This window comes from Phocoena sinus, chromosome 11, assembly GCF_008692025.1.
Source record: "Phocoena sinus isolate mPhoSin1 chromosome 11, mPhoSin1.pri, whole genome shotgun sequence".
In the NCBI taxonomy this organism is placed as follows: Eukaryota; Metazoa; Chordata; class Mammalia; order Artiodactyla; family Phocoenidae; genus Phocoena; species Phocoena sinus.
The window spans coordinates 101,433,592-101,454,531 of record NC_045773.1 but is presented as its reverse complement, the minus strand read 5'-3'; the positions used below and the strand labels follow the sequence as shown (position 1 = coordinate 101,454,531).

General features: G+C 44.7%; 1 protein-coding gene across 5 annotated transcripts; it reads right to left on the bottom strand.

Annotated features, from left to right (window-relative positions):
* Positions 1-4,232: 4,232 nt before the first annotated feature.
* FAM217A (family with sequence similarity 217 member A) lies at positions 4,233-12,166 on the bottom strand. 5 transcript variants are annotated; one of them, XM_032650553.1, is made up of 6 exons: positions 12,021-12,157; positions 11,065-11,250; positions 8,934-9,018; positions 8,045-8,119; positions 7,880-7,947; positions 4,233-5,549 (listed from the first exon to the last, which is right to left on the bottom strand). In XM_032650553.1, the coding sequence occupies exons 2-6, from the start codon at positions 11,109-11,111 to the stop codon at positions 4,565-4,567; spliced, it is 1,260 nt and encodes a 419-aa protein (XP_032506444.1). In that variant the 5' UTR covers positions 11,112-11,250; positions 12,021-12,157; the 3' UTR covers positions 4,233-4,564. The 5 variants fall into 5 exon arrangements, 3 of the variants coding, with proteins under 3 accessions (XP_032506444.1, XP_032506446.1, XP_032506445.1); XM_032650555.1 differs by having other exon boundaries at positions 4,233-5,331; positions 7,880-7,942; positions 11,109-11,250; XR_004352367.1 differs by having other exon boundaries at positions 4,233-5,331; positions 8,934-11,250.
* Positions 12,167-20,940: the final 8,774 nt, after the last annotated feature.

The window sequence follows — 20,940 nt, the reverse complement described above, 5'->3', positions numbered from 1 at the left end:
TACTGCCTCCTGAGTTTTCATTGCTCGAGTTTGGTATCTTGCATTTAGCTTTAGGTCAGAAGCACTCTTTCTTACCTGATCTATGATCATAGATGTGCTTTGCGAAGTGTTTTGTGCTCAGATATGACTGGGAACCGCCACGTTAGGGAAAGTTGTCGGAAGACGTCCAGCAGGCTTTGTGAGTCTCACGCAGGGGAGGGTGGGGAGGAGGTCCCGCCGAGGGAGCGGACCTGCGCTCGGAGCCTGCAGCCCGGAGACAGCCTGCAAGCCGCGGAGCGCAGAACTCACGCCAGAGGGTGCTGTGTTCTCGTTCCCGCCACACATGCTTGCTTCCCTTTTCCTAGGGAGAGAAACGATGCGTAACGGGATGACCCCTTCCCGTAATGACTTAAATCAGTCAGTTCATTGCAGGCAGGGAAGCCTGACGAGTATTGGACCCCTGTCCGCTTCTGCCCATTCTTTATTTTCTCCTAAGGAACTGTCTTCAGCTTTAAACAGAACAGTGATGAAATGCTTAAGAGGAACAGGGAGGTCGTGCGAACCTTCAGCACACGCAAAACAGGACCGGAGGGCGGAGGGCAGAGGCCCAGACTGGCTTTGTAGAGCACGTCCGACCCAGCTGGAGCCCCTGCCAGCGGTGGCTGGCCAGGCCGTCTGGTCAGGTCGTGGTGGTTGGAGCGACGGGCTGAGTGGCAGCGGCTCTGGAGAGCCTTCGTGTCAAAGCCCCGGGCGTGTTTCCTGTTCGGCCTGGTACAAGACTAAGGGCTACGTAGTCATCTATCCAAAGTGATGGGCAGGGGTCATGAGATCCTGTTTTTATTTAGGGGAAGTAGTATGCAGGGTGGATTTAGGTTGATGGCAACTTTCAGCACGGGCTTTCTTCTACGGATGAGAAACTCAGACTCTACCTCAGTTAAGACCCGGAAAGGAGCCAAGAAGAAGTGTCAGTGCCGGAGGCTAAACGTGGGATCCACGAGCAAGCCGGCAAGCCAGAGTTAACTAGAATTTCCTGAGCAGGATTACTTTGTACGTGTCTGTTGCAAACTTTGCCAAATGTTTCTGCAAAAACAGTGGTAGAAGTTGACTTCCAGCAGGTCTGGGAAGTAGCAAAATGTCTTGAATTTGTTGATAACTGCACATCAACCCCCCCCCCCCCGCCCCCCGTGGTGAGTTTTTCTCCTCACCGGTTTGCATCTGTTGCCTGTTTTCCCCCATCGTTGTACGCGGTGCCTCGTTCTGGGGCCTGGGTTTAAACACCGGAAAGAGAATCCCAGCAACTCTGTTTTAACCAAGTGCTCCAGACATGTTACATAATTACTAGTCCCTTTGCCTCATAATTGAAGTCTTAGCAGTGCTGCTAACAGCGTTTACATAACTACATTTAGAGCGATTTGGGACTCTTAACTGAAAGCTATCTGGTAGGTGTTTCAGTTGTTACTTTCTTTTTATTTTATTTTTTTAGGTCCAATGGCATCCTAAATAAAACAGTCTGGTTATGTTCCCAATGAGAAATTTGCCATTACCTACCTCTCAGACATCAAAGCCCAGAATCAGTGTTCCCGCACCCCTCACTCCAAGAGACGAAATCCTTCAGCGCGGCATTCTCGTGGAGCCCCCGGCAGACACTCCGCGCACGCCTCCTGCTTGCCGCCCCCCCCCCCCCACGCCCGGTCCCACTGCTGGTCTTTCCGGAAGCCAGGGTGTATGTGCCTCACTCCATACCAGGTCCCCAGTGCCCGGCACGTGCCTCCCGAGAAGTGGGACGCTGACGGTCTATCGTGAGCTTGTCAATCCGGTGACGGTCCAGTGCCGGGGCAGCCCACCAACCGCTCTGCCCTCCTGCGCCCTTCCTACTCTCCCTGATGACGTGCCTGAGTTTGCCAGGCACTTCATTGACTTGATCTCACGTGATTATATGAGATAAAAGGTATCCTACTCGCTTTACAAATTGGGTAAGTGAAGAACAGAGAGGTTAGGGAATCTGCCTGGGGAGTTGGGGCTGTTAGTGGCGGCGGAGCCTGGGAGCCAGTGCTCGAAGCTGCTTTGCGAACGTCACAGCCCTCTGTGACGGGTGAAGTCCACTCCAGTCAAACGCCTTAAAGGATGTCTACCACCTGCCAAGCAGTGACCGGGCTGCAGCAGTGGACAAAATGCATGTCCCTTCCTGAAGGGTTTACAAGGAAAAACTAGCTCATTCCAGCTCTACAGGTGAGGGGCTAAAAATCGAAACACGTAAAGAAAGAAGAAAATGAGAATGGATACAAAGGGCTGGTACGTAAGGTTCAGGACTCAGAATTGTAGGCAGGAGTAAAGAGAGCTGGTGGACGAAACGAGGAAGGTCATTGCAGGTTGGAACTGAGTGAAAGTACAAGTCCATGTCTGTATTACAGTCTGTGAATGGGATGTTACGCCATTTGGCTAAAGACACTAATTCTATGGGATTTAGGTAAAAGTCTATTATAATAAGGGATCCTGAACAACTAAGTTTATTTGTTACTGCTGTTGATGAGGATCCAGAACGTTCTTTGAAATTAACCTAAAAGCTAAGCATACTCTGAGCCCTGCCTCTAAATACTATTTGAGCCTTGTTCTTTTCCTGACGATAGAATAGAGGAAACAAGCTACCTCTTGTTTCAAACAAGTTGCCTCTTTGACATTTATTTCAATTGTCCCTTCAATCATCTCACCCATCCCTAACTCGAATATTCCATCTTATTTAGGGGGATGATACACAGAAGCTTAATACTGACTGCCTTAGTGCCGGGGAGGAGTTTGGGGGTGGGAAGAAGCCTTTCCCTTTTGGTAATGTTTGAGGTTTTAATCATGTGTGTATGTGTTTTAACGTTAAATGAAAACTAATTTGAACTCACTCACCATCCACCGAAACCAAAGCCCACTACCCCCCAAAGTATCCAAACTCTGATCCACGCGTGTCACACCAGGTTTTCCCCTTTACAGTGTTTTTCAAGTATGTTGTTCCAAGAACCACCTGCAGTAGGATCACCTGGGATGCCTTCTTCTGCAGAGTGGATCCCTGGGCCCGACTCCCAAAGATTCTGTTTCCGTAGGCCTCCGGGAGAAACCAGGACTCTCCTTTTTTGTTTCCCTGACTCTTAAGTACAGTGAAGTGTCATAGTTTCCCTTTCTCACCGGTTAATGAGGTAAGCTCTGGCTGTCTGAGCTTTATCTAACCAAGGTTAACACTTCCAGCAACAAAGAGCCTTGGGGGAAAATCCCATGAACTGAGAGATTTGGGCTGCTCTGTGGACAGTGGCCTTCTCCCATTTTTCTTCAATATCCTAAAACAATTGAGATCTGAGGGAAGCGGGTTGTTTCAAGCCTGAACCTGTAGCTAGGCCCCAAAGAGAAATGATCTTGCTTTCCTGTATATGACAAAGGGCCTGGGGAAGGGAAAGTTTCTAAGGATTCATGGGAGGACCTAGAGGATCTTGTATGTTAATTTAACAAAACAGCAACTTCTTTAGCTTTTAATGGCCAAGCAAATACCCAAAGTTTAGGTCAAAATGACAGACAAAGGAGATTTGTCAAGATGGGAAGGGAAAGAAGCAAAGGGTACCAGTGGAGGAAAAAAAAAATCACTGAGAGAGACAAATACTACATGATGTTACTTATATGTGGAATCTTAAAAAATGACGCAAACGAACTTATTTGCAAAACATAAACAGACTCACAGACACAGAAAACAAATTTATGGTTTACCAAAGGGGAAGGGATAAATTAGGAGTTTGGGATTAACAGATACACACTACTATATACAAAACAGATACACAACAAAGACCTAATGTATAGCACAGGGAACTATATTCAATATCTTGTAATAATGGAAAAGAATCTGAAAAAATATATACATATATATGTATAACTGAGTCACTTTCCTGTGTACCTGAGACTAACACAACACGGTAAATCAACTCTACTTCAATTCAAAAAAGAAGAAAAATCACTGACTCTCATGATTGTTTAATAGAACAGAATAAAAGAATAATTGTACCAGCGATAAATCTATCAGCCATTTATTGATGATGGAATCACACTGGGAAACAATCACAACAAGAACCACCCTGAACAGAATGGTTTTCCAAGTGAAACATTCCTTTGAAACATAACATGTAAGAGACTCAAATACGTCATCAGGGAAGCCCTTGGTTTATATGTAGACATCTCAGCTGCGACTGTCACAAAGTTCCACTCCACAGCACATTCAGGAATTGTGTGTGTGTGTGTGTGTAATACCTGTACCTCGGGATGAGGAACCATATTTTTGCCAGGCTTCTTGGAATAGACCTGCTCACGTTGAGATGCAGGAAAGAAAAGTTATTTTTGGTCGATGGGTGAGCACTTATCCTTAGCTATCAACGAAGGTGATTAACAGTTTAGCTTCTGAATACAGAATGGTCTGTTCAGTACCATGTCTTTTCGGTAAAGTTTCTTTCTGGTCCTTGGTGGTGCCTTAATTTCTTCCCTCTGATTTTCAGGAAAAGACAGAGGTGTAGGTGAAACTGGTGTAGGAGACTTTAGTGGCAGACATCTGGTTGAGACCATTTTAACCAGCACCCGAGCTGTCTCGGCAGGAGCAGGCTTGGCTGAGTTCTCGGCACGGGTTTAAAATGGAGACCTTGGGGTTCTTAAAGTCGTCGTAAGCTGCAATCACCTGTTTTGTGGTGGGTGAGGTTTTCAGAGCTGGTCTAGAATTCCACTTGTACTTCCCAGCACGGCTGCAATTCCACTTGGAAGCATTGTATTCAAGCTTGCAAGAACCAGAATTGGTTTTCCTTTCCTCGTGACTTTTCTCTACACAAGTTGTCTGAAGACCCACGGAGTCGGAAGGTTTGGGCTGTCTCATTCTAGGTATGGTTTTGGAGGAAGAGGGCTGTTCGGTGGCTAAGGGAGCACGGAAGGAGGTCTGCAGTCTCGGCCGTTCTCTTTGAATAGTCATGCGCTGCAATCTCTTTAAGTCCCGTAAACGAGCTGCCAAATGTTCCAGAGAGCTGTCTAGAGGCTCCGTTGTCATTTTCCAATTTTCAGATTTTGAGATGGCTAATTTGTGCAAGTCCAGGGTATTGAAAGGAGGGGGAAGAAAATCAGGATATGGAAATACTTCACTTGGTTCTTCTGTGAAAGAGTCTTCAACATTTTCTATTGTTTCTGGCTTTAGGTTCAGGTCCATCTTTTTAAAATAGCTGAGTAAAGTATCATTTGCTTTTTCATTTTCTGATAGATCACTTTCATCTGTTAAATTTTCTTCCACACTGCTGTTTCCATACTTCAGATTCCAATTTGGCGCAGTTAAAAGTTCGCCACTGTTGTTTCCTAGAGTTGAGCATAAATTAATATGAGGCTCATTTCTGTCCTTAAAAAAGTCTCCATCAGCATAAGGCCAGCAGTGACTTAATGGCGTCTGCAGGGCAGGGTAGGAGCCAACTGGCTTGTCCACTGAAGCACTTGTTAGTGAGTGGTTCACAGCGAAGAGCCTTATGTGATTACTGGTCACATTACAGCCAGTTTCCACTGAAGGTTTTTTGAAATCCCTTAAAAAATGATTTATTTAATGAATGGTTGGTTGCCTAGAATTAAAATGCTATTAAAATGATGATGAATAAGAAACCCTATCGAAGACTAGCTAATGTTTGGTTCCCAATGGCATATGTGTATCTATCTGTAACAGAAACATGTTAATTTTCAAACATGCTCTAATTATATACAGCTATATATATTTTTTAAAGTACAGATTAAAACAGTAATTGGGCATCCCTTTGTACATGCACAGATGACTAGATCATTATACCTACAAATGGCTAACTGGCTATGAATGGCCACTAGGCTGAAAGTGTCTAATTACAGCTATTTGCCTATGATATATTGTACGTTCAACTACGATGCCTGAAAAGGAGGCTATCCAACTCAAATTGAAATTATAGTGAAATGCTTATTTACCCAGAATTAGATAAAAGGAAACTCTCAAAGAATGTAGTTAGGTTACTTAAGAAGGGCTTCTACTTTAGCCACTGTGGTTTTTTAAAACGTATTCTAACAACAAAGGAAGCAAAACAATGTCTATCAAACAAAAATTATCCCAGATAGAGTCTATTGTAATGTTGGTGCTCTTTTATTTTAGGATCAAATGAAAACTGCAAGAAAGCCCGGCCACAGAATACTGAGTTTACAGTTAGTGCTTACTAGAAATACTGCCACGGAAAGATCTGATGCGTTAATTGACATATTTATAGCCCCATTATCTTCCTGCTGCTTTTAAAGCCAATTTACACTAAAGACAACAAAGCAGTCTTGAAGGATTTTGAAAAGTACGGAAAATAATACAAAAATTTTTACTTAGCTAATAAATACTCCAGCTTTACTGACTTGCCTCTGAAAAATCACAGGAAAATCACCTTAAATCTATAACTGATAACAGACACAATCCATGTAGTACAGTTAAAAACAAAAAAAAGCATGGCATCTGGATGCGGAAGACCTAAGCTTGAACCGCTTTGCCACCAAGGGGCAAAATGGAAATTAGAATACCCACCCTGGAGGTGGTCTATTATATGAATGTACTTTGCAAATTGTTAAACACTAAATGAAAGCTATGGTGACTTTTATTCTTTCCTTGTTGACAGCATATTGAGGAGAAACATCTCAGTAGTAAAGTGTCTCACTGACCGCAAGCTTCCAACTCTGCACCATCACCAGGCCTCCCCAGTATCAATCACGAACACCCACCAAACGCGTGATTCTGTTTCGTCCTCACGACAGCCCCATGAGGTCGGCAGCTTCATTCTCTACCTTTGACAGATGAGGGAACTGAGGCCCAGACTGGCTGAGGTCGCTCATCTCATAGGTGGTGGAGCTGGGATTAAACCCTGGCATTGGGTCCCACGTTCACGTCTCCAACCCCTGCGCTCTGCCGACTCATTTACGTCCTCTCACGTCACTTGACCTCTTCCTTTGAGTTCCTTCTCTTAAAGCAGGCTTCCTCGCCCCATCACCTCCCGCATCCCCAGGACATGAGTCACTACAATCCCCTTCGCGCCTCTTGGTTCTCCCCTCAATGTTAGCGCTAGGTGAGCTGTGTCCCGAGCCACACAGGGGAGAATCCTCAGCCGAAAAGCCAGCGGCTGTCAAGGGACCCAACCACACAGTTGTTAAAACTGTGTCGACAAAAGAGAGGAACGCAACTCAGCATCCCCTTTAAATAATACGCTATGTAAAAGCAACACCCGGCGGTGCTCGATACATGTTAATTTCGGCGGTGCTCGATACATGTTAATTTCCCAATTACAGTAACCTTCATTTTGAAGAAGGCTTCTAGCTGGTTCTCACGCACACCAAAGTTTAAGAAGCAAAAAGTAAGAATTCAAATCCCAGGAAGGGACTGAAGCAGGGAAGGGGGTGTGAGAGCATGAACCAAGCCTTCACATTCTGGTTCAACCATCTGGTACCTGTCACCTGCTTCCATGTCCTCACCCGTAAAACAGGGACAATGACAACAGCACCTCCCTTGCAGGACTGTCCTGAGGGTTAAATGAGTTAATACGCGTAAGGAACGAAAATCATTCCTGGCACGTGAATTATTACTTTCCTATTACGGTTCCTTTTCACTCGAACGGGAAGTCCAAACTCTCTCCATCTAGACCCTCCCGGTAAAGGCCCAGTCACCTCTTCACCACATACTGTGCTGTCTGCCAGCCACGTCCTATCTTAGGGAGCGTCGCTATAACTTCCGCTATAACTACTTGCACACAATACTTTTTTTCTTCTGTTTGTTTTTTGGCCTCGTACTTCAGCTGAGCAGTTAACTCATCTGTACTTAGATTTATTTCAGTAATTTAGGGGTTTACAAACATAAATATTCTCTCACCTGTTCTCCGTGGCACTTCCTTTGTTGAGAGGATAACTCCATAACTGGAATACCCCTTGTTTACTATTCTAAGAACAGGAAAACCATGGACAACATTTTAGTCAGTAACTGCATGTCTTTTTTTAAAAAAATAATACTTTCAGAGTGTGATGAATAAAACCCTACCTGTGTTCTTTTGGGAGCAGGCTCTGACAAAGTAAGTTCCAGCATGAGTTGCTCTACTGGAATTTCCAAATGGTTCTATAAAGCAGCAGAAGACTTTTAAACACATGACATCTCTGTTCCCGACTCTTGTTCTAAGAATGTACAGTTCTTGTTCTAACCAAGCAATATATAGTAAAGTCCTATAATACTCCCTCATATCCTATAAACGGTTTTTACTGACCTCAGTAGGAATTAGTATAATCTGTTTATAAACATCAACTAAACAGTGTTAACTAATAAGCCTTGACTATCATTAAGATTGTCTTTATTTTATTAAGTTAACTGTTTCATTTTTTATCAAAAAAAGTAAATGAAAGATTCATTTTTTTTCACTACTTCAAAACAAAATATAACCATTTCGGCTGCTTCAAGATACCTTAAGGGCTGAGACCACTTCCCTTTTGGCAGTGACTGGAAAGCATTATCTTCACTACAATGTTAATTTCCATTTTTAACACTGTTATGTTGAAGAAAAGTAATATAGTAAGATATTTAATGCCCAATTTGCAGCCTTGTAAAATAGTAAATAAGGGCTTTGACTTGTTTGAAGAACTCTATAGAAATAAAATTTTAAAGTTTAACTTTGAGGAAAGAAATTTTATTTAAGGAGCATACATGGTAATGTTAAAATAATGTTTTGTGAATTACTTAAAACCAAATACCTATCCTTACCTTGTTCATTTTGTCTGAAAGAATGTGTATGAAAAAAAAGACAATAGGTACATAAAACTGGTGATATTCAAAACGAGCCCCCATTTAATATGAGTGGTTGTTCATATTATAAATTAGAATATAAATTTTCATATATTTATAAGTATAAATATAAATAGACACATCGAGGATTTCTTACCACCCGTGGCACCATCCCTTCCAGGTGGGAGGTTTTTATTTTCAGGAATGGGTACTTCTGTATCCAAATTCCAGTGAGATAAGTTCTAAAACAATATTTGTTTTAGGATAAACTTAATGTAAGAAAAATTTAAAAGCTCAAATACATAATTTTACAAGTCCCTTGGTTAAAATATAACAAAAGGCACAAAGTTCCATGACCGGCCCCCTCCCTCCTGTAAAGGACACTCAGCATTTGTGAGGAGTGGGCAATGTTCTCATCAAACTATCGTCAGCTGGATAACACCTCTTAGGAAATGAAAGGCTTTTATAAGAATTTATGATTTCATTCACATTTTGTTAAAATGACGGCACACCAGTTTTCAAAACTTGTGATTTAAAAAATATGTTAAAATGTCCAGTCCACAATGGCACAGTCACCAGATTCTATACATCTGAGTACCAGATCTGAAAGAGTATAAAAATCTTTCCGTCAACCGAACAAGATTCTCACATACTCAACACTGACCAGCCCACCTCTCATTCTAGACTCCAGATGCTGAGAGACACTTAGGAAATATTTTTTAAGGCAAAAAATGAATAAGGATAGGTACAATATCTATTGAGGGTTTATGTTCCAGACACTGTGCTGAGTGGTATGCGGGAGAAGCGTGGGGTGTGTGCAGGAGAGGGATGTGATCATTTATCCTGGAAAGGGAAACTGAAGAGGTGAGCAGTTAATTTTAAAAAGTGATCTTTGAGGGATGAACTCTTTTTTTTTAAATCTCAAATGAGAAAATCCTTTGCAAACCAAACTCCAAGCAGGTAGTACTAGGTATTATCTCTGCACTAAGGAGAAACAGGGACAAATAAGCTTAAGTACAGGATGAGGATTTAATTGATCCACAGGGAAGTTATCTCTCGACAGGAAGGAGGGTTGAACATGGGAATGTGGGCTGCAGATTATCTTTCTCTGGAGGTTTTCATGAAAAATAAAATTAATAAAATTCTCTGCTCTCTGAGATAACATGCATTGGATCTAGTCTCTGCATGAGAATCACCAGGGGAGCTCTTTAAAAATAATAGTTGAAGAAAATGGCACAGATTCTGATTCAGTAAGATGAGGCCAGATATTTGTATTTTTAAAGCCTCCTGACAGATTCTCAAGCTTCTCTCAGCTCTGTAATCCTGGTTCCCTAAGGTACAAAATAACCTGTGAGAGAAATAGCCTTACCTTAACACGATAAAGGGGAGGTGATGAAAACCATGCTGGTGAGGTCAAAGAATAAAAGTAACCAAATTCGTCAGCCAGTAAGGAAGGCTGTCAGTAGTCCATGAAGTCAGCCAGACTGCAAACTGCCTACAGGGTGGGCATTGGTTCTACTATTTGATATCCACCTGCCTTACCAATATTTTTCACAAAACACGTGTGAGAAAATTTAAAAGGTGAGCACTGCCCGACGGTTCAAGGTGGCATGTTTCACCAAATCCAACTGCAATTAGAAATGCTTGGAGGACTTCCCTGGTGGCGCAGTGATTAAGAATCCACCTGCCAATGCAGGGGACACGGGTTCGAGCCCTGGGCCGGGAAGATCCCACATGCCGCGGAGCAACTAAGCCCATGTGCCACAACTACTGAACCCGTATGCCACAACTACTGAGCCCGTGTGCCACAACTACTGAAGCCTGAGCGCCTAGAGCTCGTGCTCCGCAACAAGAGAAGCCACCGCAATGAGAAGCCCGCACACCGCAACGAAGAGCAGCCCCTGCTCGCCATAACTAGAGAAAGCCCGCGCGCAGCAACGAAGACCCAACGCAGCCAAAAATAAATAAATCAATCAATAAATTAATTTTTTTAAAAAAGAGAAATGTTTGGAGATTTACAAAGAAGCTGGTTAGCTTTTCCTTTGTTAAAAGACATAAAAATTTTCAGGGAACTCTACTCAACACTCAGTAATAACATAAATGGGAAAAGAATTTGAAAAAGAATAGATGTTTATGTATAACTGAATCACTTTGCTGAAACTAACCTGAAACGAACACAACATTGTTAACCAACTATACTCCAATATAGGATAAATTTTTAAAATAAAAATAAAAGAAAAATTTCCATTCGGTATCCCCCGACGCTGCTTCCTGGGCAGCTGCCGTACCTCTCGGGAGACGGACGCGCGCAGCCTGGGGCCGCTGTCCTCACCATTTCTTCCCCCCGTCCCGCTTCTCTGTTTCCTCACAATCTTGCACAGGTGTGGGACAGGCACGCTGAGGGTACTGCACGAGGCTGATTTCAAAGAGCGCGTGAACTTGGGCTCCGCATCCAAAGGAGCTCAGGAGAAAGCCTGAAACGCGGGAGAGAGGGCGTGGGGTGAAGCGGGGTAGCAACAGGAAATTAACTGGAAGCCAGAGGCGATCAGACAAAAACGGGGGCACAGAAAAAGCAAGGCGGGAGCTCTAAATGACGGAAGAGGAGGAAGTGAAGTTCTGAAGTGAGAAGGGAGATACTTTCAGACAGGACGATAAAACACAAATTAGCAAAAGTATGGTGAATTATCTGGAATTAAAACACAGGGTCATTAACTCTGCTTTTAATGATTTAAGCCAGGTGCTCCGTTTGAAAGCAGGATTAACCTTACACACGGGCACAGCCGACACTCCCATATGCCTCAGAGGTACCAAAAGGCCCGCTCCTGTTTAAGGCATCAGTCTCCGAGAACCACAGGGTCATAAAACAAGTGAAGCAATCTTTAAGGCGTTGCTTAAACGGATTAAGGCATTGCTTAGGGCATGGGTGTCTGCAAAAAGCCACAAACTGAAGCCACCGCAGTACTCAGTGTCTTTCCAGTCGCTTACAACTGTTTGTCCCCTAGAGGAAGGGTGGGTCCTGAAGACGCAGAGAACGCAGCTCAGGGATGCTTGCTCTGCATCAGTAAGAACCGATCCACCTGCGCCACGCCCGGGCGTAAGGACCGGGAGGGAGGCGCGCGCGGGCGCTGGAGATCCGGCGCCGCGGGGTGTGCGGGGTGAGTGCGCGGCCCGGCCTCTGTGACGGGGACCCGGGGCGGGGCCGGGGGGTGGGCGTCCGGCAGGTGCGGGCGGGGCCGCCTCTTACCGCTCGGCGCCGCTGGCCACCGGCTCGTCCCCGGCGGCGTCTCCGCGGGCGCTGCCGCCCCGAGGCCCCGGCCGCTCCGCGTGCACAGCCTCCGACTCGGCCCGCCTGCAGAGAGGACTGAGGGCAGCACACGGCCGGAACGGGCCGGCGGGGCCGCGACCCCGCCCCCTGACCCCCGACCTCGACCCCACCCACGGCCACGCCCCTAGCCCGTCCCCTGACCACCCGCCCCTGGCCCCGCCCCCTCCCCCTCGCCGTACCCGGACCCTAGACTCCGGCCCTGTCCCCGACCTTGAGCCCAACCTCGCCCCCGACCCCGGCCCTGACTACGCCGGGCCACGACCCTGATCCCGATTCCGCCCCCGCGCCACCAGGCCGGGCTGTGTGTCCAGTGCTGTCCACGCTGCCAACATGCAGTGTCCCCATAACTGACGTGAGAGCAGGAAGGTGTCCCAGCTGAGTGCAAGCCCGCCTCTGGGCGGGTCCTCATGAGTCCAGATTCGATTATACGACAAAGCACTGACATTTGAGCCAGAAATGGGGGTGGTACTAATGCATTCTGTGCGTGTAACACCCAGCTCTGGACTCAACCCCCTAAAGCCTCATTAAGCAGCTAAATGCACTGGTTCTTAATATCTGGGGGGAGGGATCCTTGGAGAAAAATGCAGAGGCACCAGATGCTCACCACCATTTCAAGGGTTTCTCAGATCTCTGACTCCCGCCTCCACCCCCAGCCCCTAAGTGTGTCCCCCATTTCCATTTTCCTCTCAGAAAAGCCTTCCCTGACTCCACTTTAAAGAAGCCCTTAAGCAGTGCTCTTCAAATTTATAAATATTTGAAATAAAATTATGTGGGTAAAACACACACACAAAAATAAAGAAGCCCTTCCCATGCACTTTACTGCATTTCAGAACCCCCATCTTTCTTTCTTCCCTGGACTCCTCACCATCTTGTTTGCTTCTTTGTTGTCTGTCTCTTCCCAGCAGAATATGACTCCATGAGGGCAGGGGCCCTGCGCGTCTAGTTCACTGCTGTATCCCCGTCACTTTAAAACTGTGCTGGGCTCTTTTCCATCTTGCAAGATGGCGGGTGAAAAGGCTGAGAAGCCAGACACTAAGGAGGAAAAACCTGCGGCCAAGAAAGCTGATGCTGGTGGCAAGGTTAAAAAGATGAAGCAGGGGGCTTCTCTGGTGGCCCAGTGGTTGCGAGTCCGCCTGCCGATGCAGGGGACGTGGGTTCGTGCCCCGGTCCGGAAGATCCCACATGCCGCGGAGCGGCTGGGCCCGTGAGCCATGGCCGCTGAGCCTGCGCGTCCGGAGCCTGTGCTCCTCAACGGGAGAGGCCACGATAGTGAGAGGCCCGTGTACCGCAAAAAAAAAAAAAAAAGAAAGTTGACATTAAAATATCTGTAAAACACACTACAGAGTTTTAATAAGCTGCAGAATAAGGAACAATGATTCCATTTTTGCCAAAAGAAGACTATGTATTTGTAAATGCAAATATGTATATAAATGCATAGAAAAGAGTTCCAGAAGGAGACACAGCAAATTCAGGGTGGTGCCTACCTCTGAGGAAGGATAGAGATGGGAGGGAGGAAGATGTTCCCTTTGCTGTTGACTTGAACCAAAAGGACCGCCTGGTATTTCTCCAGCAAAGACGGGTTTATTCAGGATCAGAAGAGAACCGCAATTTGGGGTCTGCAACCTTGGGGAACCACCGGCAAGTCTCCACATGGCATGGGAAGGATAACATCTTATAGAGAGGGAAAGAAGTTAGGAGGGCAACAAAAATAGTAAACAAAGAGTCTGTGGTTGAGTCCTAGCAGGAAAGAAGGGAATCTTTCTTCTTTCTGGTTGGGCTCAGCTCTGAATGCAGGGGTGAGAGCTCCCCCTGCTGGTCTCTCGGCTCTATTTAACTGAGGCTTCTGTTCATTCATTTTTTACACTATGTATATACTTCTTTAAGTTGTTTGATTTTATTTATTCCAGTGGAAATCTTTTCATGTGTCTTTAATTTTTGTAACTAAAATGCAATTTTAAAATCGGAAATACAGTGAGCGTTTATGTCAGGTTGGAGAATTGGGTTTTGATTTCCCAGTGATATTCCAGTTAAATGTTGATTTAGTTTGTTCTCTTAGCCTCCCAGTGTAGACACGAATATTGATACATCTTTAGCAGCTGGTAGTGTTCGTGCCGTGTAGACTGCTGTCCATTTCATTAGACGTGAAGTTCTGACAACCAAAGCAAACCCTATGCTCTTCCTGTTGTTCGGGCAAGCCTGTGGGAGCTGCTGGGCGGCCCAGCTGTGTGGTCACTGAGCCTTCACCCACTGGGCAGGAGCTCCATATTCCAGGCCTGCTCTTGACTCACTTGGAGTCGTTTTACTGGCCTCTAAGGATCAATCTATTCATCAAGTCATTAAACCATTTAGTCCGAATGCCAACCTATGGTCCCTTGAGCCAATTCTTTGTCCCTTAGGTCTCTGTCAATTATCCTACCTAGGAGGGACCTTCAGGGATTCAGCCTGAGAAATAATGGGGGCCGGACAAGCACTGATCTAATTCCTAATCCAATGCAGGGTCCCCCTGAGTCTCTCTGAGGCTCAGCTTCTCTTCCTACGGTAGGTGTGTAACAGCTTATTTTCTATGCACCCAAATGGCTTGCAGAGATGCTCATAGCACAGCCTGCAAACTGGCTTCCGCTTCTCAAATCGTCACCAGTTGGCAAAGAGATAACAAGCTTACACTACAAGATAACTCAGCTATGTCACTAAACACCCTGCGTGGTTCAACCGACTCCCCTTCTCCTTCCCTCCTTCCCTCCCTCCTTCCCTTCCTATCTCCTTCTCTCTGTCTCCCTCTTTCTCCTTCCCTCCCTTCCTTCCTTCTTTTTGGAGAAGATGGTTTTAATGAAGGAAGGAAGTAGAGTACTGGATTACATTCTGGCACAAGCTCTTTGGGTCACTACGGATGGGCGATTTGGTTAGGGGCCAACTGAGGTCAGTGTGAAGCAGTGGCAGAGTGTGGTTAATATCGCTGAAGATAAAAAACGTAGTCCAGTTACTTACCATTCGTTTGAGAATCATGCAGAGATTACACCAGTGACCTTCAGTCCCTGTGGTGGTGCGAGCACACCTGAGCACACCTGCTTTGTTCGTTCATTCACTCATTTCTTGCTGTGCGTCTATTAGACGTCTAGAACCAGGCTACGGTCTAAATGTTGCTCGCTGATATTTTTGGAATGAAGAAACGGCAGAGACCTCAATAGCAGTTAAGTGGCACAAACAGTCTTTCTCAAATTAATGGCGTCTTACTCTTGCTGTGCAAAGCTGGAAAGGAACACTGAATTGTATTAATGATTGTTCTACTAGTAGGTGAGAATTCTGAATTCTCTGGCTTAGAAAGGATCTTAGAAAGACATCGATTTCCCAGAGAGATTCATCTGACCCCCAAACCAAGCAGTATGCCCCTGTGGAGAAGAAAAGTCAACAACAATGCAAATCAGGGGTGGAAGAGATGCCATTTGTGGAATAAAAACACAAAGGAGCCTCCAGTGTCAACCATAGCTGTCAGGTAGGTGCCTGACTTTTGTCCTATGCAGGCATATTTAGAGATGGATAGGGTGACCACAAACCCTCTTTATGCCTTAAAAAGCTAAAAAGTGGGCTTCCCTGGTGGCGCAGTGGTTGAGAATCTGCCTGCGAATGCAGGGGACACGGGTTCGAGCCCTGGTCTGGGAAGATCCCGCATGCCGCGGAGCAACTGGGCCCGTGAGCCACAATTACTGAGCCTGCGCGTCTGGAGCCTGTGCTCCACAGAGAAGAGAGGCAACGATAGTGAGAGGCCCACGCACGGCGATGAAGAGTGGACCCTGCTTGCCACAACTAGAGAAAGCCCTCACACAGAAACGAAGACCCAACACAGCCATAAATTAATTAATTAATTAAAAAAAAAAATTAAAAAACACATTAAAAAAAAAAAAAAAAGCTAAAAAGTGACTTAATGTTGTCTTTGGCATATACGGTGAGTGAGAAAACAAGCATTGCTCCGTATAAAAGCACGTGAGTCCCGTTTGCACACCTCCCCGTGTCTGCAGGAGCCCTCATTGGGAGAAAACTCATGGAGACTGGAGCAGGTGCGTGGGTTCCCCACGGGCCATCGCATTCCAGGTCAGTGAGCAGAGACCTAGCAGGGCTGGAGAGGGATTCTTAGGGACCCAACCACCGAGCTGTAGGGCTTTTATGCTGCATGAGTTGGGAAGCACCAGCCCACCCCAAGCATGACCAGGACCTAGGATGATATCATATGAGTGGCAGAACTTCGGCTTTACACCTAGTCTACAAGATTTCTTCTTTTAGACGTAAGCACGTACAGCTATAAAATTTCCGCTTAGCACTGATTTGACTTTATCCCACAAGTTTTGGTATGTTGTGTTTTTATTTCATTTGTTTCACGATATATTCTAATTTCCCCTTTGACTCATTGGTGGTTTAAAGGTGTGTTGTTTAATTGCCGTATATTTGTGGATTTTCCAATTTTCCTTCTGCTGTTGATTTCTAGTTTAATTCCATTGTAATTAGAAAAAGATATATGATTTTACTCTTTTTAAATTTAGGGCTTCCCTGGTGGTGCAGTGGTTGAGAGTCCGCCTGCCGATGCGGGGGACACGGGTTCGTGTCCCGGTCCGGGAAGATCCCACGTGCCGCGGAGCGGCTGGTCCCGTGAGCCATGGCCGCTGAGCCTGCGCGTCCGGAGCCTGTGCTCCACAGCGGGAGAGGCCACAGCAGTGAGAGGCCCGCGTACCGCAAAAAAAAAAAAAAAAAAAATTAACACTTGTTCTGTGGCCAAACATATGATCTTTCCTGGTTAATGTTCCATGTGCACTTGAGAAAAATGTGTATTCTGTTGTAGTTGGGTGGAGTGTTCTGTACACATTGGTTAGGTCCAAGGGATCTATGGTGTTGTCCAAGTTCTCTATTTCCTTATTGATCTTCTGTCTGGTTTTCTATCCACTATTGAAAGTGGGGTATTGAAGTCTCCTACTATTATTGTAGGCTGTTTCTCCCTTCAATTCTGTCAGTTTCCTTATATATATTGGAGTTCTAATATTAGTGCGTAAATGTTTATAACTGTTATATCTTCTTGCTGTCTTGACCCTTTTATCATGGTATTATCGGTATCTTATAACAGCTTTTGAGTCTATTTTGTCTAAAATAAGATCCATCCTCCTCTCTTTTGGTTACTATTTGTATGGAATATCTTTTTTTCATCCTTTCACTTTTAACTTATGCATGTCGCTAGATCTAAAGTGAGACTCTTATAGGCAGCACACAGTTGAACCCTGATTTTTTAATCCTTTCTGTCAATCTGTGTTTTTTGATTGGAGGGTTTAATACATTTAATTATCAATAGGGCAGCACTTACTTTTGCCATCTTGTTTCCCGTATGTCTTACATCAGTTTTTTGTCCCTCATTTCCTCCATTACTACTTTCCTTTGAGCTGATATTTTTGTGTTGACACATTTTGCTGCCCTCCTCACTTCTTTTCGGGTGTTTTCTTTGTGGTCACCATGCGGGTCACAGATAACATCCGAAAATCATGATGATCTGTCTTAAACTTTTACCAACTTAACTGCGTACAAAAACTACTGATTTACAGCTCTGCATCTCCATTTGTTTTATTTTTTATTTTTGCGGTACGCGGGCCTCTCACTGTTGTGGTCTCTCCCGCTGCGGAGCACAGGCTCCGGACGCGCAGGCTCAGCGGCCATGGCTCAGGGGCCCAGCCGCTCCGCGGCATGTGGGATCTTCCCGGACCGGGGAACGAACCCGCGTCCCCTGCATCGGCAGGCGGACTCCCAACCACTGCGCCACCAGGGGAGCCCTCTCCATTTGTTATTGATGTCACAGATTACATCTTTATATATTATATACCCATTAACATAGATTTATATCTTAAGCATTTGTCTTTTAAATCCTGTAGAAAATAAAAAGTGAGGTTACAAAGCAAAATTACAATAATAGTTTTTCATTTGTGTGCATGTGTTTACCTTTGCTGGAGAACTTTATATTTTCATGTGGCTTTGACTGACTATCTAGCATCCTTTCATTTCAACTTGGACTCCCTTCAGCATTTCTTGCAGGGCACATCTAGTGGTAACGAACTCCCCCAGATTTTGCATAGGAATGTCTTAAATTTCTCCCTCATTTTTGAAGAACACTATTTGCCAGATGTAGAGTTAGCAGGTGACAATTGTTCTTGTTCTTTCAGCACTTTCAATATATCATCCCATTGCTTTCTGGCTGCTGAGAAATCTGCTCATCTCATTGGGGATCCCTTGTGTATGAAGAGTTGCTTTTCTCTTTCTGCTTTCAAGATTCATGCTTTGTCTTTGACAGGTTTGATTATAATGTGTCTCAGTGTAGGTCTCCTTGTGTTTATCCTGCTTATAGTTCATTGAGCTTTTTGCATTGTATATCAGGTCTTTCCTCAAACTGTGTTAAGTTTTTAGCCATTATTTCTTCAAATATATTGCTCTGTCCCACTGTCTCTCCTCCTCCTGGAATTCCCATTGTGTGCACACTGGTCACTTGATGGTGTCCCACAAGTCCCTTAGTCTCTGCTCACTTTTGTTCTTTCTTCTTTTTGCTCCTCAAACTCAATAATTTCAAATGGCTTTAAGTTTGCTGAGGCTTTCTTCTTCCTGTTTGAGTCTGCTGGTGAACCCCTCTAGTGAATTTTTCAATTCAGTTATTGTAATTTTCATCTTCAGAATTAATTAAAAAAATAATTTCCATCTTTGTTAATATTATGTCACACAGTGTTCTCCTGATTTCCTTTAGCTCTTTGCCCATGTTTTCCTTTAGCTCTTTTGAACATATTTGACAGTTGTTTTAAAGTCTTTTTCTAGTAAGTCTCATGCCCGTGTTTCTTCATGGACTATTTGTGGAGATCTTGTTCCTTTGAATGGGTCACATTTCCCTGTTTCTTTCCATGCCTTATGACCTTTTCTTGAAAACTGTGCATTTGAAAGAACAGCCACCTCTCCCAGTGCTTGCACACCTCTGTGCAAGGCCTTGAAATGGCGGGCCCACGAGTCTTGAGGCCAGCCCAGGCCTTTTCAGGTTTAACTGGGCATGACTCCTGTCTGAGCCTGTGTATAGGTTTAATTTTTGGTTTTGTTTTTTTTAATCCTGCCCTCCCACCCCCCAACTGCTTTTAAATGTCTTCCCAAAGAGTCTCAGTCCAGCTTCTTCTCAGGGTCTTAAATGCTGTAGTCTTCCTCTGCTTGTAATCTTTCTCTGCATCCACGGGTGTGCAATCAATTTGTACTTTTCACGTGTTTCAGTGCCTTCTGTGGCTTCTAGCCCGGGACCCAAACTATGCCAATGTTTCCATCGGAACTTTGAGTCAGGCAAGACAGCAACCAATCCCTCAGGCAACCCAGACAGGCCAGCATGTTGCAAACAAGTTCCAGTCTGTTCCTTCCATCCCAAGAGGAGGAGGTGGGAAGTAGACTAATTCCTTCCAACCACATCATGCAGTGGAGTAGGTGGGGCAAGAGTAAAAATGTCACAAAATCTCCTATCATTTTTAATGTAACTTATTTCTTGATTGGACATTCACTTGTTTGCTGTAGATGTCTGACGGGTCTCTGTAGTAATTTGATGTTTCTGTTGGGCGATGAGGACCTGAAACTTCCAACATCTTGCTGATGTCACTCTGATTATTTTTCCTAGTATTTTTTTCTCTCTGTACTTCACACTGCTTAGTTTCTGTTGATTTATCTTCTAGGTTCTTTGACTCCTTTGTCATCTACATTCCGCTAGAGTCCCTCCAGAGATTTTTTTTTTTTTCCCACATCATGCAGCTTGTGGGATCGAACCCAGGCCACCACAGTGGAAGTGCTGAACCCTAACCACTGGAATACCGTGGGATTCCCTAGAGAATTAGTTTTAAATTTCAGATTTTCAGTTCTAAATATTTTATTTGGTTCTTTTTTTTTTTTGTAGCTTGTTTCTCTGATGAGAATTCATGTAGTTTTAATCATTTCAAGTGTGTTTTTCTTTACCTTGTGGAGCACAGTTATGAGAACTGCTTTAAAGTCTTTGTGGGACAATTCCAACATCTAGGTCATCTCGGGATTGACATGTGTTGTCTTTTTTCACCTTAGTGTTCACACTTTCGTGGTCTTTTGTATGTTGATAATTTTGGATTGTGTCATGGACACTGTGAATATTATGTTGCCTGGACCCTGAGTTTTGTTGAATTATCTGGAGAATGTTGATTGTTTTGTTTTAGCAAGTAATCAACCTGCTTAGGTTGAGACTACAAGCTGTCTTGATCTTGTGTTAGTGGTGCTTAAATTCCCAGTTTACTTCCCAAAGCCTTTACCATGTTGGTTTGAGCCTGTCCCACTTGTGAACCTAAGCTGTGTAGGTTTACACCTAGAATTAGGGGAGCATCTCACTCCTTCTCTGCTCTGGGATTCTCCTCTCCAGCCCCAGGGAATCCTTTTCCTGGTTAGAGAGATGTTCTTCTTGGCCTCAAATTTTCTTTTGCCAGTCACACCATGGCAACCACTGCACCGCTGCACAGTTGGGCCTGCCTTTGGGGCATATGTCCCGTGCTCAGGACAGAGATCCCAGCAATTGTTTCCTAATGTCCCACAATCTCAGAAACTCATGGGCAGGTGCTTCTCCACATTTTGATGCCTTACCATAATCCATCTGCTTTTGTTTAATGTCAGCATCCTCAAGCCACTGTTTTTCACCTTTTTTCCAGAGATGTTAGTTGAAGTCAGTGGGAGGGATGGGTGGCTCATGGGGACACAGTGGGGCTGGGACTCTCTGACCCTTACTGGGACTCTGACTCTGGAAAAGCTACTTACATCTCCATGCCTTGGACTCCTTACTTGTGAA

Excerpts from the sequence above, each read along its gene's own strand:
- FAM217A (XM_032650553.1), bottom strand. The coding sequence starts at position 11,111 with ATGGTGAGGACAGCGGCCCCAGGCTGCGCGCGTCCGTCTCCCGAGAG. Across the intron at positions 9,019-11,064 it reads GCGCGTCCGTCTCCCGAGAG|AACTTATCTCACTGGAATTT; the intron begins GTACGGCAGCTG and ends ATATTGTTTTAG. Across the intron at positions 8,120-8,933 it reads AAGGGATGGTGCCACGGGTG|AACCATTTGGAAATTCCAGT; the intron begins GTAAGAAATCCT and ends GCTGCTTTATAG.